This window comes from Grampus griseus (assembly GCF_964374135.1).
Source record: "Grampus griseus genome assembly, chromosome: 7".
NCBI lineage: Eukaryota > Metazoa > Chordata > Mammalia > Artiodactyla > Delphinidae > Grampus > Grampus griseus.
The window spans coordinates 19,141,429-19,154,193 of NC_139001.1; the positions used below are offsets into that span (position 1 = coordinate 19,141,429).

A 12,765-nucleotide genomic window follows, 5' to 3' on the forward strand; every position below is an offset into this window, starting at 1 on the left:
ATCACTGCCCTTGGAAGTGAATCCTAGATACTAGATCATTTCATCAGTAAGAATTTCAGTATCACTAAAAGATAAGAACTCTTTTTACAAAAACCTATCCTCCATATCATTATCATACTTTAAAAATCCATAATAATTCTAAGGAACGATCAAATGTGATCAAACCCTCCATAAGGTTTTATTTTGAAAGTTTCAAATCCAGAGAGAAATTGAAGAATAAAACAATATACACTTTTATACCCTTCACATAGATTCATTAACATTTTGTCACATTTTTTTCTCTCCCTTCCACACTGCCCCTGTGTGTATGTGTAGTTGTGCAGCAGTTACCCCAAAATTAGTGCTTTACAACAACAGTAATTTTAATATCTCATTACTGTGGATTGACTGGTCTTAGCTGCTAGTTTTTTCTGCTCTGTGTGATGTTGGCTGGGGTTTAACTGCGCTACAACATCCAAGATGGCTCACCTTGGCACATGGGTTGTGTTGGTTAGAAGGGTCAGCTGAGCTGGCTAGATATCCTCTCTGTTCTTCTGGTCCCCTCTCCCTGGCCATCTCCCTTCCCCTCTTCTCCTCAGCTTTTCATCTCTTCATGTAATCTCAGGGCCTCTCCCTTCCTGTATGGCCTCTTCAGCATGGTAGCCAAACTTCTTACATGATAGCTCAGGGTTCCCAAAAGCACAAAAGAGGCTGCTGCCAGGCCTCCCTAATGTATAGGCTCAAAATTGGGACAGAATCAATTCCACCACATTTCATTAAAGCACTCACAGGACCTGCCCAGATTCACTGTGAGGTGGACCACACAGAGTTAGAATACCTGTAGGCATGGTTCATTGGAGGCCATCTTTAGAGATTGCGTGTGCGTGCGTGCGTACACACACACACACACACACACACACACACACTCTTAATGGAACCATTTGAAGTTGCAGGTATCATAATACTTCACCCTAAAATACTTAAGCCTGACTCTCCTAAGTACACGGAAGTTTTCCTATATAACAATTGTCATACCTAAGAATATTAACAGTAATTCTATATGTAGTTCTAATATATAGCCCACATACACACTTACCCAATTATCTCCAAAATATTTTTTACACTTTTTAAAAAATCTAGAACCCAAAGCTTACCCCCTGCATTTGGTTGTTAGGTCCCTTTAGTCCCTAGTCAGGCCAATTTTTCTTTGAAAGACTCCCATTATGGATTGTCCTACTATTCTTTTAAGTATAAGCTGGGTTTTTTTCCCCATACCCTAAAACTTCAGAGCCTGGAGATGGTTTTTTCCTTGTTGCTCATTGCCATTTCCAACTGCTTGTCTTCTTTCATCCTACAAAAACCCCAGCTCCTTTGGTACGTGACTTCAGACTTTGCCACCTATTATCTCTGTCTGTAGCTCTCTTTTACCGTCCAGTCACTCCATGCCCATCAGCATTCTTAGGGCTTTCAGCATCCTCATAAGTGACCATTTCAACAGCCTGGTTTCTCAATTCCTAATCTTATTTCCAAAGAACTTTTCTTTTACCCCATCTTGATAACTGCCAAAACTCATACCCTAAACCAGTAGCTCTCAAAGTGTGTCTCCTGGCCATCAGTATCATGTAGGAACTTGCTGGAAATGCCATTCTTGACCCCACTGCACACCTGCTGAGTGAGAAACTCTGGATGTGGGACTCAGCATTCTGTGTTTTGATTCCAGTTGATTCTGATGCATGCTGAGGTTTGAGAACCACTTCTCTAGACTTTGTCATCATCAATAAACGTACCACCTTTGAAATCTTAATTTCAAATATCCTTCTATAACCCTTCTCTCCCCCTAGCTCACCTAATATCATATTCTTATTTCAACAATTACTTGATCTCATTCAGACTTCCAATCCATTGTCTTCTACTTTTTGCTATTCATCACCTCCCTCTTGTCACCACTTCCCTCCCCAGCCTATATGCCATATTTTGGTACTTTTATCTCTTTCCTCTGTTTTCTTCTCTCAATCACCTAACAAAGTCCCATCTCCCAGTTCAACCAGCTTCTTATTCCATGCCTACACCCAAGCAGCTGAAGATTGCTGGAGAAAAGTCCCCAAACTGTGCTGACTATACTTTCCTCAAAATCATGACCATGCTCTTACATGGGCACTACATGCTACTAGTCAGTTCTGTTATAGTTCCTTAGTAAATTTCTTTTCTTGGTCTCCATGTCTTTCTCAAATCTGTAGTTCTCCTTCCACGCATGCTCTAGGCACATAACTTAGCTGTATACCTTTCAAAGAAAATAGATGCAGTCAGATGAAAACTCTGCCTTCACCTTTGTTATGGAGGAAATGTCCCTCTTCTTATTTAAGGCCAATCCCTCCATTCATATCCAAGATCTCATCTACTTGTGCCTTCTAAAGACTTTCCCTCCTGAAATGATACTCTTTCTCTTCTGCATCAGGTCTTCCCTCTTCTAAATTATTCCTGGTATGCCTTAACATCACCCATCTTTTTAAAACTCTCATGGCCTTGTGTTTCCCTCTAGCCACTGCTCCCTTTCTTTGCTCCCTTCCCGGAAAAATCCTTTGAAAGAGTTGTTTTACTCATTCCCTCTACTTTCTTACCATCTCCCATTCTCTTGTCAACCCTCTCCAAGTGGGCTTTCATCCCCACCACTCCATTGAAATGGTCTTTATAAAGTTTGCATTAGCAATTTTCATACAATCCATCACTCCCTCCTTAACATTTAAAGCTTTATAAACTTTTTTCTATAAACTATTCTTGCCATGGTTTTTTATTCCTACTAAACCAACTGTTCATTCCAGGGTTTATGGTTTTGTTTTTTGCTTCCCTCATCAGACCTCTAACTGTTGGAGTATTCCCAGGACACTGTCCTTAGCTGTCTTTTTTCCTAAAGTTCTCTCCCTGAGTGATCTCAGACATTACCATAACCTCACATACTGATGAAATATCAAATTCATATCCCTAGCCCGGATCTCTCCCCTGAGCTTTAAACTTACACATGTAAATTCCTACTTGAAATGTCCATTTGACTGTCTAATTTTTAACTGCCCCCCGCCCCCCCATAACCCTGCCCCATATCAGCAAATGGTACTACCATCCACCATTTTTTGACTCAGGCCAAAAAATATGTCTCCCTTGATTTTTTTACTTCACACCTTACATTCAGTCCATCAATAAGTCTAGTCTGCTGTACCTCCGAAATATATCCTGAATTTAATCATTTATCAGCATCTTCATAGCTGTAACTCTAGCCTTCCATCTCTCATCTGGTCCACTACAGTTGATTCCTAATGTCTCTTCCGTCACTCTTGCCCCACTACAGACCTTCCTTCATGAACAAAGCAGCCAACATAATCTTTCTGAAGCTTAAATCATGGTCACCCTTCTGCTTAAAACTTGTGATTTCCCATTACACTTAATCCAAGCTTCTCACCATGGTCTATCTCTACTTTCCCCCTCTTTCACTCTTCTGTTTTAGCCATACTAGCATTCTCTCTGTGTCCCTCATGCTAAGCTCATTTTCATCTCAGAAGCTTTGCACTTACGCGCCTTCAGGGCAAGGGCCATCTTGCCTTAATTATCACTATATCCCCAGCTTCTTTAGCAGTGCCTGGCATATAGTAGAGTCTCAATAAATATTTGGGGCTCATCAGATTGGTTGTCTCATGAATCAGCTGAGGAAGGGAAGGAATACTGGTTAAGTAGGATTTAACTGTTAGTCAAAGGGAGGGGAAGAGTGTATGCAAAGGCCCAGACATGAGAAAGGCCATGGTAAGTTAGTGGACCTACAGAAGTTCAGAATGATCTGCATGGCTGGAACATAGTGTTGAGGGGGAAAAGCAAAAAGTTGAGACTAGAGAGTTATGCAGTCTCCAGTTTTTACATGGCCTAAAACCATGTTTAGGAGTTTGGGCTTTTATTTCAAAAGCATTAGGAAGTTACTGAATAATTTTAAGCGAAAAAGTATTTGATAAAGATTTATATTTGAAAAAGATCATTTCTGGCTGCAGTGTAGCACATAAATTAGAGAAGAACCTAAGTATCTTGTGAGACCTGTTAGGCAGTTATTGCAGTAGTCCAGACCAAAAGTTAATGGTGCCCTAAGCCAAGGTTTTGGCATTGAAAAGAAAAACAGTTGGGACTTCCCTGGTGGTCCAGTGGTTAAGACTCTGCATTCCCAGTGCAGGGGCCCCAGGTTCAATACCTGGTCAGGAAACTAGATCCTGCATGCCGCAACTAAAAAATAAATTAAAAGGAGCCCGCATGCCACACTAAAAAAAAGATCCCACGTGCCACAACTAAGACCCAGCGCAGCCAAATAAATATTTTTAAAAAAAGAAAGAAAGAAAAACAGTTGATGGATTCGAAAGATAATTAGGAAATAACGATTTATGTAATATGAAGGGATAAATGAGAAGTCAAAATGACTCCCAGGTTTCTATCTTCAAAAAAAAAAAAAAAAACAACTAAACTGGGTGGACAGTGATCCCAGTGACTGAAATATAGAATGTAGGAAAGGAGCACCTTTCATTTGGGGTGGGAGAAGCGGCAGATGATATATTTAGTATAAGAATGTTTGAGTTTTAACACATGGTTCCCCTCTGTGTTTTTTATTTCATGGTCATATTTGTTCCTAGATCTGAAATGTTTTTTTGTATCCATCTGATAATCTTGTCCTGAAGACAGATGTATATTGATTTTTAGCATCTTAAAGTAAACTTTCTTACATCTGTTTTCTATCACATGGATTAATTGCTAGTGTAATACTAGGATTGTGTGAGGTACATTGGTACATTGAGTGCTGAAAATTATTGGTTAAGAAAAATTGTGCCTCTGTCACCTTCTTTTTATGAGTATGTTTTGATAATAAAAGTAATAATCCTCATCTTATGCCCTAAAATACCAGCCTCAACTCCCCAATCTTTCTTCCACTTGAAATGCTCAACATCAACTAACTTTGAATATCATGGTTCCAAATTTCCAGAAGTGGTCTGATTGGTTGATTCTTTCAGATATTCATTCCTGGTCCAGTAAGCTAAGGCCAGAGGGACAGGTGGGATCTTATACGCCGCAGAGCTGCCCCTTGGAGGCTATGGAAAATTACATTCTCCAAGAATGGAGGAGTATAATTTTTTTTTAATTGGAATCATACTGCTTTTTGCACTTAATAATATCCTGAGTTTCTTTTCCTCTTTTAATGAACATTCAGAATTAGTTTCAATGATAAATACTCAGTCAGCAAGTCAGTTCAATTAAAAAATGATGACTAGTTGCTGACTTAGAGTCTAAAACCAAGATGCTGTAAGCTTCAGAGTTGTCTGTGCTATAGAAAATTATCTACCATCTAAATGGTTACAATGCAATATTGGGGCAGGTAAAGAGCACTTAGTAATTTTAAAACAATCCATGTGAAATAAATCTGTAAAGGTAGTTCTTGTTAACCAGTTGAATTCTTTTTATGAGAACTTCCTTAACTTACTAAGATGAAAATTTTTGCTTTGTAAAGTGTTTGAGAAGGGAGGGAGGGAAGGAAGTTCCTTCCTCTTCTCCCCACTCTTACCTATATTAAAAATAATGAAATTCAGATAACTAGAACAAAATTATGCCTATATTATTTATAATAATATTTATAATAATAATAATATTATTATTATTCCAGCTAGCCATAATCTAGAAATTGAGAATGAACAGAAAGAAATAAAAGGTTAATATTTTTTTCTTACCTCCTTGGATGAATGTTTTAAATATATATGTTGTCATATACTTATATGGTACATGAGATGTTTATTACATATTTTATGTAGCTCTTTTGATTTAGAATATGTTCAAGGCTCATTTGATAATTAATGTAAAAACGCTCATATGACATACAGTGTAATAAATGGGAAAATCTCAGTACTTAGCTTAAGTATTCTATCCTAATTCTTACTTCATCTACCCTAAACAATACTTCATTCCTAGTACTTGGTCATGTGACATGACCTTTGAATATGGCTATTTATTCTTCTCCATCCTTAACCATAGTGTTTCTGATGATTGCTTAAGTTTCAGAACCATTGCTGTAGGTCAGTGTTTCTCAACCAAGGGCAGTTTTGTCCCCCAGGAGACATCTGACAATGTCACTTTTGGTTGTCACAACTGGGGAGTGTGGGGTTTGTACTGGCATGTAGTAGGTAGGGGTCAGGAATATTGCTAAACACTATACAGTGTACAGGGCAGCCCTTCTCCCCACACCAAACAAAAAATTATCCCACCCAAAATGTCAGTAGTGCTGAGATTGAGAAACCCTGATCTAGATATGTAGTAAGGTGAGATTGTGTGTCCCAAGCAGGTATGTCTGAGGTTAGGATACATTACTCTTTGAACAGTGCATGTCACTCTAGTACAGAGTTCAGTTTATAAGAGGATATCCCAGTTATGTTATGTTCTGCTTCCTCAGATCCTGCCAGTTTTACCGAGATAACTAAAGACTGTGATGAGAATAAAGAAAACAAAACTCCAGAAGGAACTCAAGGAGAGGTTGATTGGCTCCAGCAGTATGATATGGAGCGTGAAAGGGAGGAACAAGAGCTTCAGCAGGCATTGGCTCAGAGCCTTCAAGAGCAAGTAAGAGATATTTATATTGCTACTTTCTCCATACCTATCTTTTCCAAGAAATAGAACAATAATAATAGTAAAAAACATTTGTTAAGCACTATGTGTCAGGCATTATTCTAGGTGATTTTCATACGGTGAACCACTGAGCCACCAAAACAAAGTAAACTTGTTTGGGGCTTTTGCCTTGGGTTTGGAACAGAAACATTGGTCCTTTTTCTTTTTTAAAAAACCTAAATGCAAAAAAATGTCTTGTTGGTTACCTCCTGTTTCTATAATTTATTGCACACTAAAGCAAGACGAGTTGTTAGAGATCATCCCTAGTCCAACTTTATTTTGCAAGCAGTTGAAACAGCCGGTATACCATGATGATTTTATCATTAATATTTTAAGGCAAAATGTTTGTTTTGGTCATTTTCTCACAATATGAATCCTTTCCTATGAATTATTTGAACATAAAATTCTCAGGAATATTGTCTGAATTTTTAGATTTTAGTCATAGACTAACATTTATCTGCTCTTTTCTTTATGTAGTTGTCTGTTCTTCAATTTTTAGTTCTTTATGCTTATATTTGCCAAAGCTGGTTGATTTGCACTGTTGCAGTCAGCTGAGGTATCTGACTAAAAGGTGATATTTTGATGGTTATCTAATCCTATACAATACATGTTAGTAATAAAAATTTGCCAAGACTCCCTAGAATGAATGCACAATTTTAGTGTTTGCAAATATCAGATTAAGAGATCTAATGTCACTAGAATATTGGGCCTTAATTTAAACTGCACATTAATATTATCTAGGGAGCTCTAAAAAAATACTGATGCCTGGGTTGTTCTGCCCCTCAGAAATTCTGATGTAATTGATCTGGAGTGTGGTCTGGCATCTAGATTTCTTTTTTTTTTAATAAGGGGTTTTTTTTAAAGAAAAAAAAAAAAAAAAACTTCCCCCAGTGATTCTAATGTGCAGCCAAGATTGAGAACTCCTGCTTTAAAACTATTTCAGAGCCACCTGCTCTGTATCCTTTTATTGATATTTATAAGAAGTACCTCCCTGGTTGCCTTGTCATCAAGATGTGTATATGTCAAACTATCTTACAAATAACATATAGTAATCATTTGTTATAGAAAACTTAGTGTAAAAGGCCATGGTTTGGTTTCTTAACAGTAGTTCCTTATAGTGCAGAAAAAGAAAAAATTCAGCAACCCTCCTTTTCTTAGACAAAAGACATATATTTTTCTTGTCAGCTGACCCATTTAAAACTATCTTATTTTTCTCAGATACGAGGATAGGATCATGAGATGAAGTTTCTTTAGTTTGGTATACCTGCATCATTCTATTAATTACTAAAAGAGAGTCCTTTACCTTGTTTCAGCATAGACTTTATATACTTGGATAAATTTAAGTAATCATATTTCCTCTTAGAGATCACCTCTGTAACTTTCTTGAACACAGTATTATTGCTCCCAGGACTATAATGCAGAATAGCTCATTCTAAGCTTCTTATACATTTAAGTAACTTTAACAACAAGTCTAGAATTGAGAAAAGTATAAAACAATTTTTTTTTTTTACTCATACATCCTTTGTAAGTTATCTTTTCTCTGAAAATGAGAGGGAAATTTTTTTTTGTAATAAACATTTTCCTATTCCTTTTATAATGAGTCATCTAGTTGAGACATTTTCAGAGGTACAATTTTTTTCTAAGAAAACCTCGTATGTATTAGAAAAGCAACAGTCAGCAGCATTCATTTAGTATTTACCAAGCTTCTTTTACATGTTTATGGTTTCTTTAACAAGAATAAAAATAGAAATCTGTGAATAATATGTTGCGGAAATATTGTTTATCTTTTTTTTTTTTTTTTTTTTTTTGCGGTACGCGGGCCTCTCACTGTTGTGGCCTCTCCCGTTGCGGAGCACAGGCTCTGGACGTGCAGGCTCAACGGCCATGGCTCACGGGCCCAGCCGCTCCGGGGCTTGCGGGATCTTCCCAGACTGGGGCATGAATCCGTGTCCCCTGCATTGGCAGGCGGACTCCCAACCACTGCGCCACCAGGGAAGCCCAATATTGTTTATCTTGATGTCATAGGCATAGGGTCTGTGCTAGAGCCAGCTCCCTGTCAGCTTAGGAGAGCCCACTATACATACTTCCCAAATCTGCATTCATAGTCACATTGGTAGCTTAAAATTGGCCATGGTAGGAGTATTTATACCAAGGAACATGGCAAATCCTGTAAATCAGGGGAAGAAAAGAGAGCTATTCACTAAGTATCTGCTATGTTCCAGGTATCTCATACATGTTAGAAGAAAAGGGAATTACATCATAATGTCACATTGAATGGCTTTTGGTTGGCAAGCCAAGCATCAGTAACTAGAAAAGATAGCATTTAAGCCTTTTTAACCCCCAGGATTTTGTTTTAGGAAGACAGTGTTGGAAAAAGTAAAGAACTTCTCCACATCCCTCAAGAGGTCATGTTCCAAACATCCATAAGATTATAGAAAACATTAGCAAATACTTTCAGAGCAGTGGATTTTGTCCTCATTAAATAAGTTTAATCAGTACTTCTTTAAATACCTTAGTTTTGTTCTTATCCGTTTAGGAGGCTTGGGAACAGAAAGAAGATGATGACCTCAAAAGAGCTACGGAGTTAAGTCTTCAAGGTATGGAGATTAATTACATTTTTTTAATATGCTGAAATGTATCACAGAAGAGCATATAAAATGTTTTTGTTATTTTTAATAACAGTAACAAATTTGAACACCTCCCAGGTAAAGATATAGAACCTTAGAAGTTACCTGTATACGCCTTCCCTTCCCTCCCTCCCAAAGGAAACCACCGTTCTAAAATTTGTATTCATCATTAGCTTACATTTAAAAAATAATAATAATGTCACCATGCGTATTCATATTCCTAAACAATACTTCTTTGACATTTTAAATATGAGCTTTATTTTAAAGTTAAAGAAACACTGAAAATAAACACTTTTTACAAATTATATCAAACACTTAAAACATAATCTGGAAATGTTAAACATTAATTCTTAATTCAAAATAATGACATTCATAGAGTACATCCTGGTGCTGGCCAATATGGAGTTTACTTAAATCTAGTAGATTTTATGTAAGCTTAACCATTAATCCTTCCTAAAATTCGGTGATTATGATTCAACTTTATAAGGTTAAGCAAGTCTTCTGTGTAATACCCTCATATAACTTTTTCAAATACAAACATTTATACCAGCAAGGAAATTATTAAAACATATATAAATTATGCTGAGGGGCTTGATTAAAAGGCTTTCTATATAGAGGGAGGCATCTCGCCTTAGAAAGCACACACACGCACAAAACCACTTAATTGAATATAAGATGCCAGGACATTCTTTTAGTCATGTTACACAGCACACTGCACATTTATAAGTGTCATTCTATTATGTATGAACTGAAAACATATATTTTTTAAAAGCCCTTGCCACAAGGGAGTGGAATATACCTGCATTAAGCACAGAAACGCAGAGCTTTTTACAGGATGTCAACTGACTGCCTGTCTCCAGCTGGCTACCAGGCGCCACTGAAAACTGTCACCACCCTCAGAAAGGCAAGATGTTCTTGTTAATGATGTCCATGGCCTCCAGAATCTCCTCCTCCTTGATCACAAGCGGAGGTGCAAACCTGATGATATCACCATGGGTTGGCTTGTCCAGAAGTCCATTATCTCGAAGTCACAGACATACCTTCCAAGCATCACAGTCTTTGGTTTCTCTAATAACAATAGCATTTAATAATCCTTTTCCTCTTACAGCAGTTACAATATCAGAAGGTAGCTTCATGCGTTCATTTCTCAAGATGATACCCATTTGTCTGCATTTTTCAGCAAGGTTTTCTTCTTCCAAAACCTCAAGGGCTGTGATGGACACTCGGCAGCCTAGTGGATTGCCACCGTACATAGAACCATGTTCCCCTGGTTTAATGGTCAACATTATTTCATCATTATACAACACTGTGGATACAGGGTATAAACCACCAGAAAGTGCCTTTCCTAGAAGAACTGTATCAGGTCTGACATTTTCGTGATCAATAGCCAGCCATCTACCAGTTCTGGCCAATCCTGTCTGTATTTCATCAGCAATAAACAGAGCCTGGTGCTGGGTTTAGAGCTCTTGCACACCCACAAGGTAGCCTGGATCCAGAACAACAACGCCTGCTTCACCCTGAGTTGGTTCCACCATGAACGCCACAACATTTGGATCCTGAAGTGCACGCTCAAGAACAGGCAGATCATTATATGGAGTGATTTCAAAACCTGACATAAATGGTCCAAAACCATTGTAACTGGTTGGGTGTGTGGAACTGGAGATTGCTGACAATGTTCTACCCCAAAAGTTTCCGGCTGCAAAAAACAATCTTTGGGATACCCTTCTCAGTAGTATATCCCCATCTCCGAGTAAGTTTGCAAGCACTCTCTCCAGCCTCCACTCCTGTAATCATAGGAAGAACTTCGTAGTAGTTCAAAAGTTTAGTAACATACTCTTTTTTTTTTGTCTGCGTTGGGTCTTTGTTGCTGGACTCGGGCTTTCTTTAGTTGCAACGAGCGGGGGCTACTCTGTTGTGGAGTGTGGGCTTCTCATTGCGGTGGCTTCTCTTGTTGTGGAGCACAGGCTCTAGGTGTACGGGCCTCAGAGTTGTGGCACGTAGGCTTCAGTAGTTGTGGCTCGCGGGCTCTAGAGCGCAGGCTCAGTAGTTGTGGCACATGAGCTTAGTTGCTCCACGGCATGTGGGATCTTTCTGGAACAGGGCTCAAACCCATGTCCCCCTGCATTGGCAGATGGATTCTCAACCACTGTGCCACCAGGGAAGCCCTAGTAACATACTCTTTGTATTCACCAGGCATGTTGTTGTAGAAAGCTCTAGACGTTAAGGTCACTTTATCCACCTGACTTTTCGAAGCATTCAGTCTTTGGATGACAGTGCCCTTGGTTGATAGCACTGTAAGCACTCAGAAAGTCAAAATATTTTCTGCCTTCTAAATCCCATATGTAAATACCTTTTCCTCTCTCCAGGGCTACAGGTAAAGGGTGGTAGTTGTGGGCACCATATTTAGATTCCCATTCAAAAATGTAATAAGAGGATGGAGGGCCTTGGACTGTGTTTTTAGTTGCAGCAGATGTATTGGGTTGGTCAAAAAGTTCATTCGAGTTTTTCCGTACCATCTTGCAAACTTTTTGGCCAACCCAATAGCAGAAGCCACTGAAGAATGAATTCCACGGTGAAGGACAGCAACAGTCTGCACATGTGCTAGTCTGGAAAACATGATGTCCTTCAAGTAGGAATATCACCAACCATCCCTTCTTCCCACAGTTCAGATTAGAATACAGATTTTTAACCCAAGATCCAGGAATGGTCTTCACAGGGTCCAGTAACTCCTGGCAGCACCGCCAAGACTAGCTCAGGACACGTGGCATCAACTGAACAGCTGCCCTAAACAATATATTTTTTTAATTTTGAAAAGTGAAATAGCAAGGACAGTCTATCTGTAATCCACCTGTATGACAGAGCAATACTGCCACTGTTAAGACTGCTAGGAGAAGATAATGTGACTTCAGTTTCTCCGTGAATTTACAAGAGCTCACTCTGGGGAAGCCAGTGAGCAAAGTCGTGAATGAGTATTCAAAAGCATAAGGTTCACCATAGTCACGGCATTTGGCAGAACTAATTTATGGACCATGTGCTGGAAGTCTACCAGAGCAGGTAGTCACGGGAAGTGAGCTAACTGTATTTTCTAAGATCACTCTGGTCTTTCTCTGGCTGTGAGAAATAGATTAAAGCAAAACACTTTGCTGGTATAAAATGAGTGTTCTAGGCTGATCTAGACACCAGGGCATGGTGGAGAGAGCAAGAGTTTCACTGGCAGATGGTTGAGACAGTTACAAAGAAGAATTCAAGCTAGGCTCACCTAGGCATTCTGTCCTCACATTTAAAAGATGGTACAATGGTGGTGATGAATGGCTGTCTCAAGTCATATTGTTCCAGTCTGGACTGGTTGCCCTCTACATCCATGCGCAGATATCCTGAGATCTCCCTAACCATTCTCCGGGGGATTCCCTCTGATTCGCTCTTTTGTTTGAATCTCCCATTTCCTGTATGACTCTTTTCTCATCCTTTGTGCACTTATGCTTTGATGGAG

General features: G+C 38.8%; 1 protein-coding gene and 1 pseudogene across 4 annotated transcripts in view; one reads left to right on the plus strand and one right to left on the minus strand.

Moving 5' to 3' along the window:
- Positions 1-12,765, plus strand: part of USP37 (ubiquitin specific peptidase 37) — a 90,228-nt gene that overhangs the window by 67,108 nt on the left and 10,355 nt on the right. For all 3 annotated transcript variants that reach the window (XM_082658418.1, XM_082658420.1, XM_082658419.1), the window contains exons 20-21: positions 6,437-6,603; positions 9,185-9,245. In XM_082658418.1, the coding sequence (XP_082514544.1) occupies positions 6,437-6,603; positions 9,185-9,245 (228 nt within the window). The remainder of the gene's footprint in view (positions 1-6,436; positions 6,604-9,184; positions 9,246-12,765) is intronic.
- LOC309824934 (ornithine aminotransferase, mitochondrial-like) lies at positions 10,172-11,892 on the minus strand (annotated as a pseudogene). Its single transcript has 3 exons — positions 11,813-11,892; positions 11,449-11,765; positions 10,172-11,105 (listed from the first exon to the last, which is right to left on the minus strand). The product of its transcript is annotated as an ornithine aminotransferase, mitochondrial-like (transcript).